A 14,285-nucleotide genomic window follows, 5' to 3' on the forward strand; every position below is an offset into this window, starting at 1 on the left:
TCGAATAGCCAACCAAAACCCAACATTTATCAGTAATAATTGAGACGATGGACCAACGTTCAGCCAACATTGGCCCAATGTCGAATAACCAACCAATAGCCACCATTTATCAATGAAAATGGCGACGATGGACCAACATTGAGCCAACGATAGAACAACGTCGGATAGCCAACCAAAAGCCACCATTTATCAGTAATAATTGAGTCGATGGACCAACGTTCAGCCAACGTTAGCCAACCAAAAGCCACCATTTATCAGTGAAAATGGCGACAATGAGCCAACGTTGGCCCAACGTCGAAGAGCCAACCAATAGCCACCGTTTATCAGTGAAAATGGCGACAATGAGCCAACGTTAGCCAAACGTTAAATAGCCAACCAAAAGCCAACATTTATCAGTAATAATTGAGACGATGGACCAACGTTGAGCCAACATTGGCCCAACGACGAATAGCCAACCAAAAGCCACCATTTATCAGGAATAATTGAGACGATGGACCAACGTTCAGCAAACATTGGCCCAACAACCATTGTCCATGGTCCATTATTCGACGTTGGGCCAATGTTGGCTAAACGTTGGTCCATTGTCGCCATTTTCACTGATAAATGGTGGCTTTTGGTTGGCTATTCGTCGTTGGGCCAATGTTGGCTGAACGTTGATCCATCGTCTCAATTGTGGCAAAATGGTGGCTTTTGGTTGGCTATCTATCGTTGGCTCAATGTTGGTCCATCGTCGCCATTTTCATTGATAAATGGTGGCTATTGGTTGGCTATTCGACATTGGCCCACAATTTGGCTGAACGTTGGTCCATCGTCTCAATTATCACTGATAAATGTTGGCTTTTGGTTGGCTATTCGACATTGGCCCACAATTTATCAGTGAAAATGGCGACAATGGACCAACGTTCAGCCAACATTGGCCCAACGTCGAATAGCTAACCAATAGCCACCATTTATCAGTGAAAATGGCGACAATGGGCCAACATTGGCCCAACGTCAAATAGCCAACCAAAAGCCACCATTTATCAGTGAAAATGGCGACAATGGACCAACGTTCAACCAACATTGGCACAACATCGAATAGCCAACCAATAGCCACCATTTATCAGTGAAAATGGCGACAATGAGCCAACGTTAGCCCAATGTCGAATAGCCAACCAAAACCCAACATTTATCAGTAATAATTGAGACGATGGACCAACGTTCAGCCAACATTGGCCCAATGTCGAATAGCCAACCAATAGCCACCATTTATCAATGAAAATGGCGACAATGGACCAACATTGAGCCAACGATAGAACAACGTCGGATAGCCAACCAAAAGCCACCATTTATCAGTAATAATTGAGACGATGGACCAACGTTCAGCCAACATTGGCCCAACGACGAATAGCCAACCAAAAGCCACCATTTATCAGTGAAAATGGCGACAATGGACCAACGTTCAGCCAACATTGGCCCAACGTCGAATAGCCAACCAATAGCCACCATTTATCAGTGAAAATGGCGACAATGAGCCAACGTTAGCCTAACGTCAAATAGCTAAACCAAAAGCCAACATTTATCAGTAATAATTGAGACGATGGACCAATGTTCAGCCAACATTGGCTCAACGTCGAATAGCCAACCAAAAGCCACCATTTATCAGTGAAAATGGCGACAATGGACCAACGTTCAGCCAACATTGGCCCAACGACGAATAGCCAACCAAAAGCCACCATTTATCAGTGAAAATGGCGACAATGGACCAACGTTCAGCCAACATTGGCCCAACATCGAATAGCCAACCAATAGCCACCATTTATCAGTGAAAATGGCGACAATGAGCCAACGTTTAGCCAACGTTGGCTTGCCGACTGTGACCCTGTCAACCATGGCCAACGTTGGCCCAACGCCGTATTGTTATCTGGGTAGTAGTCCTTCAAACTTTGGGGCTACATTGACCACCTATACTGAAATCACGCTGGAGTGGACAGCCGTTCCTAATGCTGAAAAAAAATTCAATGATTGTTTTCAATTAAATTACTCTTATTCATGAATGGCACAATGTACCGCAATAGGAATGGGATATACTAAACTGATGTGTTAAAGATACAAGTCTAAGAAGAATGTTACCCTTTTTTCTTTTTGCTGTGTATCTAAACGAGGCTTAACGTGTCTGAGAATAACTACCGTATACCAATACACCACTCAAGTTGTGAAGTAAAAGACCACACTGCCCTAATTCTACATGGCTTGTTGCCTATGTGTACTTTACTCATAGCAGTTCATTGTCTCATTTTAAAGATGTGTTAAGATTTTCTTTTGATTCAAATTATGAGGAATTACACTTGACACATGAGCAGAATAAGCAAAAAATCGCCAACAAATATTTGGAGCTCATTTCAATGAAGTACATTCTGGCATTCATGAATAAGAACAGTTGTGGTGTTTAGTAATCTAAGGTATCTTAGCGAAACATAGGGCAAGAAAAGACCCATTGGATCGCTTAAGGTGAAATAGTTAGTGATGTTGGTGAATAAACCAGTTTGTAGAAACAATCTGCTCATGACCATTTAAAGGTTATTTGTACCAAAATTGTAAAACCCAACGAGATAAATACTGGATACATGCTCATAAAAGTGTTGTAATCATTATTAATTGATGCACTTGTGGTACATTCTATTAAACACAGGTGGAAGTATTACTACATCCATCACTTTGGCAATGATTATTCTAAAATTCACAAAGTGGGAATACTCCATCTGTAAAAGATCTGTTGATATTTTAAGTCATTTGTACTATGTGCTAACTATGAACTGGTCTATTAAGCGTTCTTATCTTACCTATTTGAATGAAAGTAGAGGTAGTATGTTGGCAATCAAGGTAGTCCATGCATTTAAAAGCTACATATGATATCCTAAGTGCTGTTACTTCAAAATGTAGATACCATTATATATTTTCAACATCAAGACCAAAAATAATGATAATAATGATAATAATGATTATAATGATAATGATGACGATAATAATAATTATAGTTAAAGTGATGATGATAATAATTATAATAATGATAATGATAATGATTATTATAACAATAATAATAATAATAATGATAAATAGTATATAATAATAATAATAATAACTAGAAATTTTATTCGTCATGAGGACGAATTAGGTGGTCTGTCTTCAATTCTTATGACAGATTTGAATATTTACTATATAGAGAAAGGGAGAAGTTATATAGACATGTAAACAATGATGATCATGATAGTAATGGGGATGATGATGATGATAATGATAATGTTAGATGATGATAATAACGATAATGTTAATGATGATGATAATGATGATCTTGATCATGAAGATGATCATGATGACGATGAGGATGATGATCCTGACATCTGATTGAAAAAATGAGGGGACATTTAGATAGCATATAGTCTCAGCTACAACAAACTCAAAAATCAACAAAAAACAAACAGAAATAGAATCCAGTTTTGAGAAAAAGTCATGTACCATGGAGAATACACGCAAAATGTGAAAAATTGACATGCCTCCTTTAATCGCAATAATACGCCATGATGCCTTTGTTAAAATGAAAAATCGTGGTGTGTGCATTTCTAGAGAATTGTCTCAGCTAGAATATATCAAAATTTGGAAAAGAAATAGAGTTCGGAGGCAAATATGATGACGTCATGAGTTAATTGAGGGTCGAATGAGACATGAAATCATATCTCCGATTCATACTCTATCAAAATATGAAGAAAAAAATTGGGGTCACCTTGCATCCTGAAGAACTACAATTGACTTTTTATAGGCATAATAAAGAATAAACTAGACATATAATACTTGTTTGGAACAAGTATAGGTGGGCTGGTCAACTTAAATTTGAGACAAAATAGAGCAAAAATAAGCGAGATACTGCTTAAAAATTCTTAAAAAACAATATCATGTAGTTTCATGACGTGAACGAAATTCACCTTCTATAGGGATAAGGCAAATTATGAAGGCCTTTTGACATGAGGCCTTTAATCGAGATTTTCACTATGATGACGTCATCAAAATGAAAAATGGTAATTTTAAAGCTTGTAGAGAATTGTCTTAGCTACAACATATCGAAATTTTGAAGAAAATTGATCAATATTTACAGAGATACAATCAATTTTCCATAAATATGCTGACGTCATAATATGCAAATTCGTATTTTGATTTCCAAGGCCATTGTGATGATGTCACGATACACTTAATGGCCAAATGAGACATGAAATCATATCTCCGACTCATACTCTATCTAAATATGAAAAAAAATTGAGGAACCCGGTGCATTCCAAAGAGCTATAATGGATTTTGTATAGGCATGTTTTTGCCCATATATGCTATGCATTATAAGAGCTCACGCGCACGGACATTTATCTTGAATGGACGCTCATCTTAAAATTAATGGTCATAAAGAGATGAACATAGTATCAAATTGTTTGGAAAAATATGGGAATTATCATGAAAGAAATTGACAAATTGACCGGACTGATATTGACCTTGATCATGATAAATATGAATGTGAAATTACTTTTAGTTATGAAGATATGATCATGAGTTGATTTTCAGAAAATTTCCCAAAATGGCGCCTAGATGACTTCATCAGTCAAGGTCAAGGTTGAAAAATTTGCTGTGTTTTGTGCATATGCCTATACATATGTGTGCCAAATTTCAAGGTATTTGATTGAGCCATTTTCAAATTATCTTGCACACAAAAAAGTGGGTCGAAATAAGAAAAAATAAACTAGATTTGTAATACTTGTTTGGAACAAGTATAGGTGGGCTGATCCAACAAAAAATTGAGACAAAATGGAGGGTACATTTGAGATAGCTTTTTGTCTCAGCTACAACATACTCGAAGTTCAGCGTAAATGAAGCTAAAACGACGTAGATATTGCTCGTGAAAGACGGGAATGTAGAATCAAGTTTTGAGAAAACGTCATGTCCCTTAGAGAATACACGCAAAATATGAAAAATTGACATGCCTCCTTTAATCGCAAAAATACGCCATGATTCCTTCGTCAAAATGATTTTTTTTAAAACTGCATTTGTTATGAATTGTCTCAGCTAGAACATATCGAAATTTGGAAGAAAAATTGATCAATGTTTTTAGAGATGCAATCAATTTTCAAAAAATATGTTGACATCATAATATGCAAATTGGAATTTTGAGTTCGGAGGCCATTATGATGACGTCGTGAGTTAATTGAGGGTCAAATGAGACATGAAACAATATCTCCGATTCATACTCTATTAAAATATGAACAAAAAATTGCGGTCACTTTGCATCCTAAAGAGCTACAATGGATTTTGTATAGGCATGTTTTTGCCCATATATGCTATGTATTACAAGAGCTCGCGCGCACGGAAATTTATTTTAAAAGGTCGGTCATTCCGTTATTAATAGTCATAAAGAGACAAACAGGGTATCAATTTGTTTTTAAAAATATCTGGAATATCATGAAAGCAAAAAAAATGGCGATTCTATGCTGTGTAATAGTTTTACGCGCGAAAACGCGCGCACATGCGTGTGTGCGCGATTTTTTATAAATGCTTAGAATGGCCTAAAACGTATGCAAAATGATTTTGAGACGATTTTGAGCATTTTCAAATTTTGCGTGCGCATTTACGCGCGGACGTACGCGCACGCGCGCGTTCTTTGACCTGAAATTGACCGGACGGATATTGTCCTTGATCATGATAAATATGAATGAGAAATAGCTTTTGGTTATGAAGATATGATCATGAGTTGATTTTTGTAAAACGTATCACCTAATAACATAGTAAGCGTTATAACATGTTTCAATTAAAATGTATATCTCGCCATTTATCAAGAAATAAAACAAATTTGTCTCAATTTTGAAAGATTATTCGTTCAAGGTCATAATAATATTACGACTGTTTCTTAAATAATTCGAAATATAATACACTATTTTTACATTTTGTAGAGAATATATAGTATTGTAAATAATGTAATGTAATCATGGTCAATATAACGTTATTATTTGAAGTGCTTTCTTGAAATTGTAATGTAAATTGGACATTCCCAGAACAAATTTGCAATTGATTCAACACTATCAAAAAAATGTAATATACCTACCAATTTCAAATATTTATTTACCCTAAGAACATTATGTAATTTTTAAACTGAAAATAACGCAATTTTTCTGAAAGTACATATTTAAAGGGAATAACGTACAATTTTTTCCACTCCAATATCGGTTCCAATAAAGTTGAGTTCCACTTTCTTTGTGAAATTGGAACTTGAATTATTTTATGAATGCATAATTTATGAATTAATCTACATATTTTAGTTTTCTTTTTCAACGTACCAATTAAATTTTAATGCTGGTTCATATTCGAAATGGGAGCATTTGTAATAATATATTTCGTTTGAAAGGAAATGACGGATAAAACAGAATAAAACTCCATGAAATTACATCAAATATGGTATGTTTGCACAGATTCATCATAACTATAAAAAAAAGACCTTATTGTAATAATTGATAAATTTGTATTACGCCATTATTTATCCAATCAGACTTTAAAAAAACGTTCCCATTTATTATGATACATAAGTTATTCCAAATAATTTGATTATGAATAAAATGATCACTTGGGTTCTCAAGAAAAGTAATATCACTCCAGGCTACTAAAATTTCTTTTATAAAGGAGTTACCAATTTTCATCAATTGCACTTTACTTTTTAAACTACAAGTTCAAAATAAATCATAACCTAATTTCATCATATCAAATTTTAAAAAACATGTTCAGTTGCCTTTATTTTCTGTATTTAACAATCTCATCACCCATGCGACCATGAGTCCCATAATAGTTGACGGTAAATGTAACATTTTCAAAACCCCTTCATTGTAATCTGCTATAATTGTTTTCCGATTTATCTTGTCTGGTTAATTCACGATTCCAAATAAAAGAGTATATAATAGATTCAACTTCATAAATTAATAAATTCATTGGGTTTTGGTAATACTAATAAAATTAAAATAAGTTGGGAAATGGCAATTTTTTTTACAGTAATAATTTTACCCAAAGGTTTTAAGTCTCTCATCGACCATATTCCCAAGATTCGTTTTAAAGTTTGTAATTTGGCACAACATTTAATTTGTATAAATCATTCAAGTTCTTTGAAAAACGCACACCTAATAATATAAAATGGACCTTTAGAATATTTCAATTCTCTAAAATTTACGTCTGGGGGTTGACTTTGTAATAACCAAGAGCTATAATTTCTGATTCTATAATCATCAAACAGTTGCCTGTCTATATTTTCTTAACTTTACGTTCCATGTTTCTTTTATTTTGCCACTCTAGCCCACCTGCTATTTAAGGAATTTTTTTTAGTGTTGAACCTAAAAGTTAAACGTTTTTCATTCTTTTAGAGATAAGGCTAACGACACCATTCACTTTTACTACGCAAGCTTCTCCGCAAAGCACAGAATCACAAACAGGACCTGGTATGGTATCAAGATATTATTCTGTTTTAATAACGACTGCAAAGACTTTCTAAACGGCTTACTTCGAATCATAGGGTCTTTATCTATTATTTAACCATTATCTGTGATGCTACCTTGGTATTTCTAATTTATGTCATTCTTTTCACTACCATTCTAGTTCCCACAACAACCTCTTCACCTACTGTTTCTTCTCCACCAAAATCAACTTCTGCTGGAGGTCCTTCAATTTCCATAGTGGTAGGAAGCGCTGTTGGTGCTATTCTTGTGATTGTTGTCGTTATAGTTCTCATCATCATCCTTTACAAGCGAAGAAGGTTAGAGAGTTACCTTGTTCTTAACCCGTCTTTCTCATCAGTCGATTCTCATCGTATTCTGCCACGCAAGGGGCTAAAACCGTATGGTTATGAAAATACAAGCTGAATTAAGATTGTACTTCATTCCCCCAAAATATTAAATTATTTAATTCCTTTTGTTGTAATGTTGTCCAAAGTATTCCAAAGCATAACGCTTTTCAAATGTAATGGCAACCTGTTAAAAATACTAATTATGTAAATTACATGTATTTCAAAAGTACCACACTAATTCTTACATCTCATGTTGACGTGTTTCTATATACCTATTTATCAGGAGTTGATGACTTTCAAATCATGTATTTCATTAAAGTAGATACTCATTGATTTTAAAAACTAACTTTATTTTCATTATTGCAAAGTTGAAATTTTGATTCGACAAGGTTATCAAAATTCAATGCTTAGAAACATTTGAAGTAATGATTATTATATATAACAAAACGCTTAAATACAGCCCCGACATAGCACCTGAAGAGCTCTCCGAATGCTGCTGAGATGTGTGAGATCACAGGATGGACATGATTTGCACAAGCAGACGATGTCCCATGACATCTCACATATTTTCAGTGCCTGTTTTTTCATCTTCTTTGAGTTCTTTCTCTTAATACTTCACTACCGTCAAGCTAAATGAATAATCTATTGCCTCACTCTAAACCCCGCGCATAGTTTTATTTTGATGGCAAATGCAGCGATACAAAAATAAAGGAATCTGTCGCTTGTAAACAAAATAAGACGCCATTGTATATTCAGCTGCACACACCGCAGTATGTTCTGCGTTTCAAGAGGGAACAATTGCCGTCCTTAATATCATTCTGGGGGTTTTTCAATTTGAAAGTCTGTTTTTTTTTAAATTGTTAATTAACCCCTATCCTGTGTATTTACAAACATATAACTAAACATATTTTAGTTATCAGAATCGGTTTTATATCCCCTTTTGAATGGTTTGAAATGCCATCACATTTATATACGGTACACTAAACTCATTATAATTTGAGAAATAATGGCTTTGCAATTATGTTCATTCTTTCTGCTTGGGCAGTAAAGGTCCATTATGTGACTTCATTAAAATATCGTTATTTTTCTGGCGAATCTCTTGTATATCCCAAATGCTATGGAGGTCTTTGTATTTGTATTTTTATAAATCACCCGATATGTAGTTGACCTAAAACTTGTACGATGGCCATCTGTTAGCTTACCAGTTTATAGTGATACATTAGTTGACATATTTGTGATTTTCTTTGAATTTCCACTTTGATGCAATTAATATATGCTTTTATATTGTTATTTTTCAGCAATGAATCAGCGACTTCTAAGTCTGAAGGGAGGGAGTCCGAATCGTCTCCGCAGTATGAGAACCCTGTATTTGATCAGTCACAGACAGACCCCCATACCTACCAAGACTTGAATACTATCACCCATACCTACCAAGATTGTAATAACGATGATCAGAGCTACGATGATACTGTCGACCCTCATACCTACCATAAACCTGATCAAGAAGATAACTACGAAGAAGTGAATGATGCCAAAGAGAAAAATTATGTCAACGATACTATGATAAAACAAAATAAAGAATTATTGGGCTGATTAAGAATTGAATACATGAGAAGAGGATAGATCCAAGTCCATCATAATAATTTGGTTTAAAAAAAAGGTTTTTATAATTTTGAAAGGGCAAAATATTTCCAGTCTTTATTCATTACATAATATATGTCCGTGTATCAATTATTCCGTGAAGATGAAAGCATGTTTTACAAATTATAATAAAATATTAACATTTATCTTAAAAACTGGAGAGAAAAAAATCTATGCTGATGGACTTGGGCGCTTCCTCTCGTATATCCAAATAGAATACAAATATCCTCTTCATTGAAATTTGTTTTCTATTGTTATTTTCTGAATAATGTGATTGATGTATAAGGACGAAAAGTTATCAAAATATATCATGGCTTATTTTCATCCTGTGCTCCTTCTTCGTTTTCACAATGTCTACTCGAGTTATTCCCAAATACCTTGATATCAACGATCAGTAGAAAGATTCCCTTTGAAATACCATGGTTAGCAGAAGTCTGATAAATTCGGGTAAATAAAGTTGAAGACCTTAGGTCCCACCAAAACGTGAAAATCAGGGTATGAGACTAATTCTTTAAATGGATTCATTATACTGATCTTCTGTCATTGAAGCACTGTCAGTTTCTGAATAATTTGATTGATGTATTTTTTTAAAAAAAACTCTTACATCACGGAGCTACAAATAATTTTTTTTTCTTTTTTCGAATATTATATTTTTTTCTTCTGCAGAGGTGTCTGATGATAACGATTTAGTAATATAAGATATGTTCTGAATGATTCGATGCAAGCTTAAAAACAAAGGAAAATTTAATGAGTCATGTATATACACATATGCCATAAAGCGTGAAAGCATATTCCATCATGTTAATCGTGTTTTGAAATATTGGTAAGAAAACTATTATAAAATTATTCTACTGTACTTTTTGTCTGTGTTGATTGCTAGTGCCATTCCCTGTTATTGCTGGTTGAAACCATTTTTCCTACTACTACTACTACTACTACTACTACTACTACTACTATTGCTACTACCAGGGGCAGATCTACGGGGAGGGGTTTAGGGGGTTTAACCCCCCCCCCCCCCTTGGGCTGCCAAGTGAAAATGTGATGGGCACTAACACAGTGAAATTGTGTTAGTAGATGCCAGGAAAACATCATAATACGGGGTTTAAAAATAGCAACAACAACAAAAAATCGCCTCGACGCTATGCGGCTCGTGTGGACGATATTGTTTTAACCCCCCCCCCCCCCTTAGCAAAAAGCTAAATCCACCCCTGACTACTACTACTACTACTTATACTAAGCAGTGGAATTCAAGTTTATTAATAAGTTGTTATGATGTAAACACTGAATTGTAAATATGAAAATGTAAAAGACATAGACTATGCACAATAAAACCAATGTGAAAGCATTGTGTTATGTAAGGGTGGATGTTTAGGTAAAAATGTAAATACATGTAGTAGAATCAAAAGTCAATAAGTAGAATTAGAAAATGCAATCTAAGTCAACATTAGTATATAACCATATGAGCAGGGGATGCTTGAGCACATAATATATGTGAATAGTGATGACAAGAATTATAGAACACAAGGAATATAAACAATAAAAATACAAAAAGAAAAAAAACGACTTATTTTGGTTTTTGTGTAAACTCGTAAATTTGCTCTTTGAACGTTCTTTTAACCAAAATAATTTGTGTGATTGTTTAAACAGTTTAGAATTAGGCAGACAGCGCTAACCAACAGTATCGAGCCAGATTACTGTACGGTTAAATTAAGAACATTCTGACATGTTGCCTTTAATTGAAGTTTTCACCACGATGATGTCATCAAAATGAAAAACAATGAGCACTAATATTGTAGAGAATTGTCTCAGCTACAACATATCTAAGTTTGGAAGTAAATTAATCAATATTTACAGAGATACAATAAATTTTCCATACATATGATGACGTCATAATATGCAAATTGAAATTTTTAGTTCGGAGGCCATTATTATCACGTCATGAGTTAATTGAGGGTCAAATGAGACATGAAATCATATCTCCGACTCATAATCTATCCAAATATGAAGAAAAAAATTGGGGGGTATCTATCTATTCTGAATTTTGTATAGGCATGTTTTTGCACATGTATTGTGGATAAGGATAGCGCAGGTCCGCGCGTACGTTCAACTTTGACGGACGCTCATTGCGTTATTACTTGTCAGAAAAAAGTGAACAAGGTATCAAAATGCTTGAAAAAATGTGTCAAATACGGTGACAGAGCAAATTTGGCGATTCTATGTTAAAAAATGCCATTACGCGTGGGTACGCGCGGAAACGCGCGCGCATCAGTGCGTGCGCGCAAATTTTGAAAATGCTTAAAATGGCCTGAAACGTGTGCAAAAAACATTTGGGACGAATTGGGGCATTTTGGGGGCAATTTTGATGCGCGCGTGGATTTTGTTGACAATTTTTGTTGACCTTTGACCTGAAGTTGACGTATACCAAATATGGTTGATTTTTGATGACTCGTTATCGATATATGATAATGATCTGATTTTTACAAAATGGCGCCTGGATGACGTCACGATGACCCCATGACCTTGAGAAAGGTTTTAGGAACTTGATATAGGGCCTGATGACTGACAGAAATTTGAAGGAAATTGACTAGTCGATTTCGAGTAAACGTGTACACAAAAAAGTGTACGGAAGAAATAAAAATAAAAGAAATAAATAGAGAAAGAAAATTCTGACGAAATCAATAAGTGATCTGTCGTTGACAGACCACCTAATAAAGAAAGAAAATTCTAACGAAATCAATAGGTGATCTGTCGTTGAAAGACCACCTAATAAATAATAAATAAATAAAGAAAGAAAGAAAATTTTAACGAAATCAATAGGTGATCTGTCATCGACAGACCACCTCATAAAGAAAGAGGAACAGAGAGAGAGAGGGAGGGATGGGAAGGAATAGGCAGAGTGGAAATATTGGGGAGAAGGGGTTTGGGAAAGGCAAAATCAAAAGGTCATTAAGAAACTGAGATTCATAATAATGATGATAATAATAGTGAATATTATTATTATAGCACCAATGATAATGGTAATAATACTATTAATCTGGTTTATATGGAGCGTAATACATCGACAATGTCTCTAAGCGCTTTACAAGTATAGTTATAGAGAGCTGGGCAATCGCATATCAATAGAGAATGAAAAGGAGAGAAAGAGAGAAGGGGGAGAGATAAAGTGAGAGAGTGAGAAGGGACAGAAGGGTCGGGTGAAAAGTATTATTTCATTGGGAACACTGTGACAACGTAGATAAAAGTAAAGAGAACAATTCTGTGAAAATAAAGAACATGTGTGTGCTAAAGTTTATTACATTTTGCATTGTGAGAGAGTGTACTTTGATCTCGCTGATATTGTATCTCATCGATATATTATTTATCTTGGCTTATTGGTTAAATATATATAGAGAGTATAAAACTTGTGAAGTATCAACAGACATTACATGACAGAGACTCTCATAACTCAAAAACATCACGTATGGTTCTTCATTGAAATAGGGTGTCCCTAAAAAAAAGAAAAAGGAAATCGAGACCCAGATTTGTAGGTAAATATTTCAATAATTAAGTACTATTTCTTTGGTACATCATCATCATTGTAAAGCGCCTATTCCGTTGCTTATTATTATATCACCCATTACGATATAAGGTTTCATGTTTTGTTTTTGTTAAACTTCATTGATGTACATCAAGGATCTGTTTATAAACATATACATAATATAAATCAATTTACAATGCAATGTAACAAATCAATATTCTTTTTGGTAAACATACATATCATGTAAATCAATTTACAATGCTGTGTAGCGAAACATAAGGACAATGATATACAGCAGAAAAACTTTGTTTTATTCTTGTAATAACATGACACATAATGCATGAAGTAAATAAAATAATGTACCATAATACATCCGAAGATTTAGATATAAAAACCTAATATAGCAATTTTCTAAATAAATTATAACTCATGCTATACGAAATAGGTAAATGAGGTACTTGGAATGCAAAAGATATTCGTTTCGTCTAAAATTAATGACGTATTACTACTTGTACATATATGCGACCTACTATCAAATTAAACCAACAAAATGAGATTGTAATTTTTCGCCTTGTCGTTTAATACATTAGGTCGAATTCATATAATAAATATAGAGAAAATAAAAGGGTTGTATACTTATCTTTAATCAAATTGTATAATTTGTTTTCTTCTACTTTTGTGTTACATAGTATCCAAAAGTTACCCCTCACTGCAATTATGTTTTTGGTGAACGAAGAGAAAATATCTATTATATCTTTATTGTCTAATCTCCGATATACATGATTTTTTTCTTTACATTCCAAGACACTAAAATTTTCTCCCAAATTGCAATTAAAAAAAAAAAAAAAAAAATTCTCGTAAATCTTTATATTTATCACATTTCATAATTATATGGAATTCATCTCCTACTAGATTCATATTGTAGTCTTCACAGAATCGTAAATAGATTAGGGGCGTTTTTTCTGGTCTTTTATATCTTCCCATTTCTGTGTGCGCTCATTCGTAGTTTGGTCATTTAAATTTATATTTGGTAAATGAGATAAATACCTCTTTTGCATGATTGTACTTTTAAATTGTCTGAAGGTGCTGAATTTATTTCCTTTATGGGTATTCCTATCATTAAAAAAATCCAGTTTTAATTGTTCATAAATTCTTCTTTCCAAATTAAGCCTTATGACATAGCTTGACAGTTTCTTTTGGAGAAATTGGTATATTTTAAGGGTTCAGTACGGTCTCATTTCCATTATCATGAATATTCAGTGAACTAAAGATATCCCGGATTGACATCAACCC

General features: G+C 33.9%; 1 protein-coding gene across 4 annotated transcripts in view; it reads left to right on the plus strand.

Annotated features, from left to right (window-relative positions):
* The window catches only part of LOC589160 (fibronectin), a 79,020-nt gene extending 68,960 nt beyond the window's left edge, over window positions 1-10,060 (plus strand). For 3 of the 4 annotated variants that reach the window (XM_030987736.1, XM_030987740.1, XM_030987738.1), the window contains 2 exons: window positions 7,648-7,804; window positions 9,133-10,060. In XM_030987736.1, coding sequence (XP_030843596.1) covers window positions 7,648-7,804; window positions 9,133-9,427 — 452 coding nt within the window. In that variant the 3' untranslated portion in view covers window positions 9,428-10,060. The remainder of the gene's footprint in view (window positions 1-7,647; window positions 7,805-9,132) is intronic. The other variant, XM_030987739.1, reaches the window with a different exon arrangement.
* The last annotated feature ends 4,225 nt before the right edge of the window (window positions 10,061-14,285 follow it).

This window comes from Strongylocentrotus purpuratus, unplaced genomic scaffold, assembly GCF_000002235.5.
Source record: "Strongylocentrotus purpuratus isolate Spur 01 unplaced genomic scaffold, Spur_5.0 spur5_scaffold_17, whole genome shotgun sequence".
NCBI classification, from domain to species: Eukaryota; Metazoa; Echinodermata; class Echinoidea; order Camarodonta; family Strongylocentrotidae; genus Strongylocentrotus; species Strongylocentrotus purpuratus.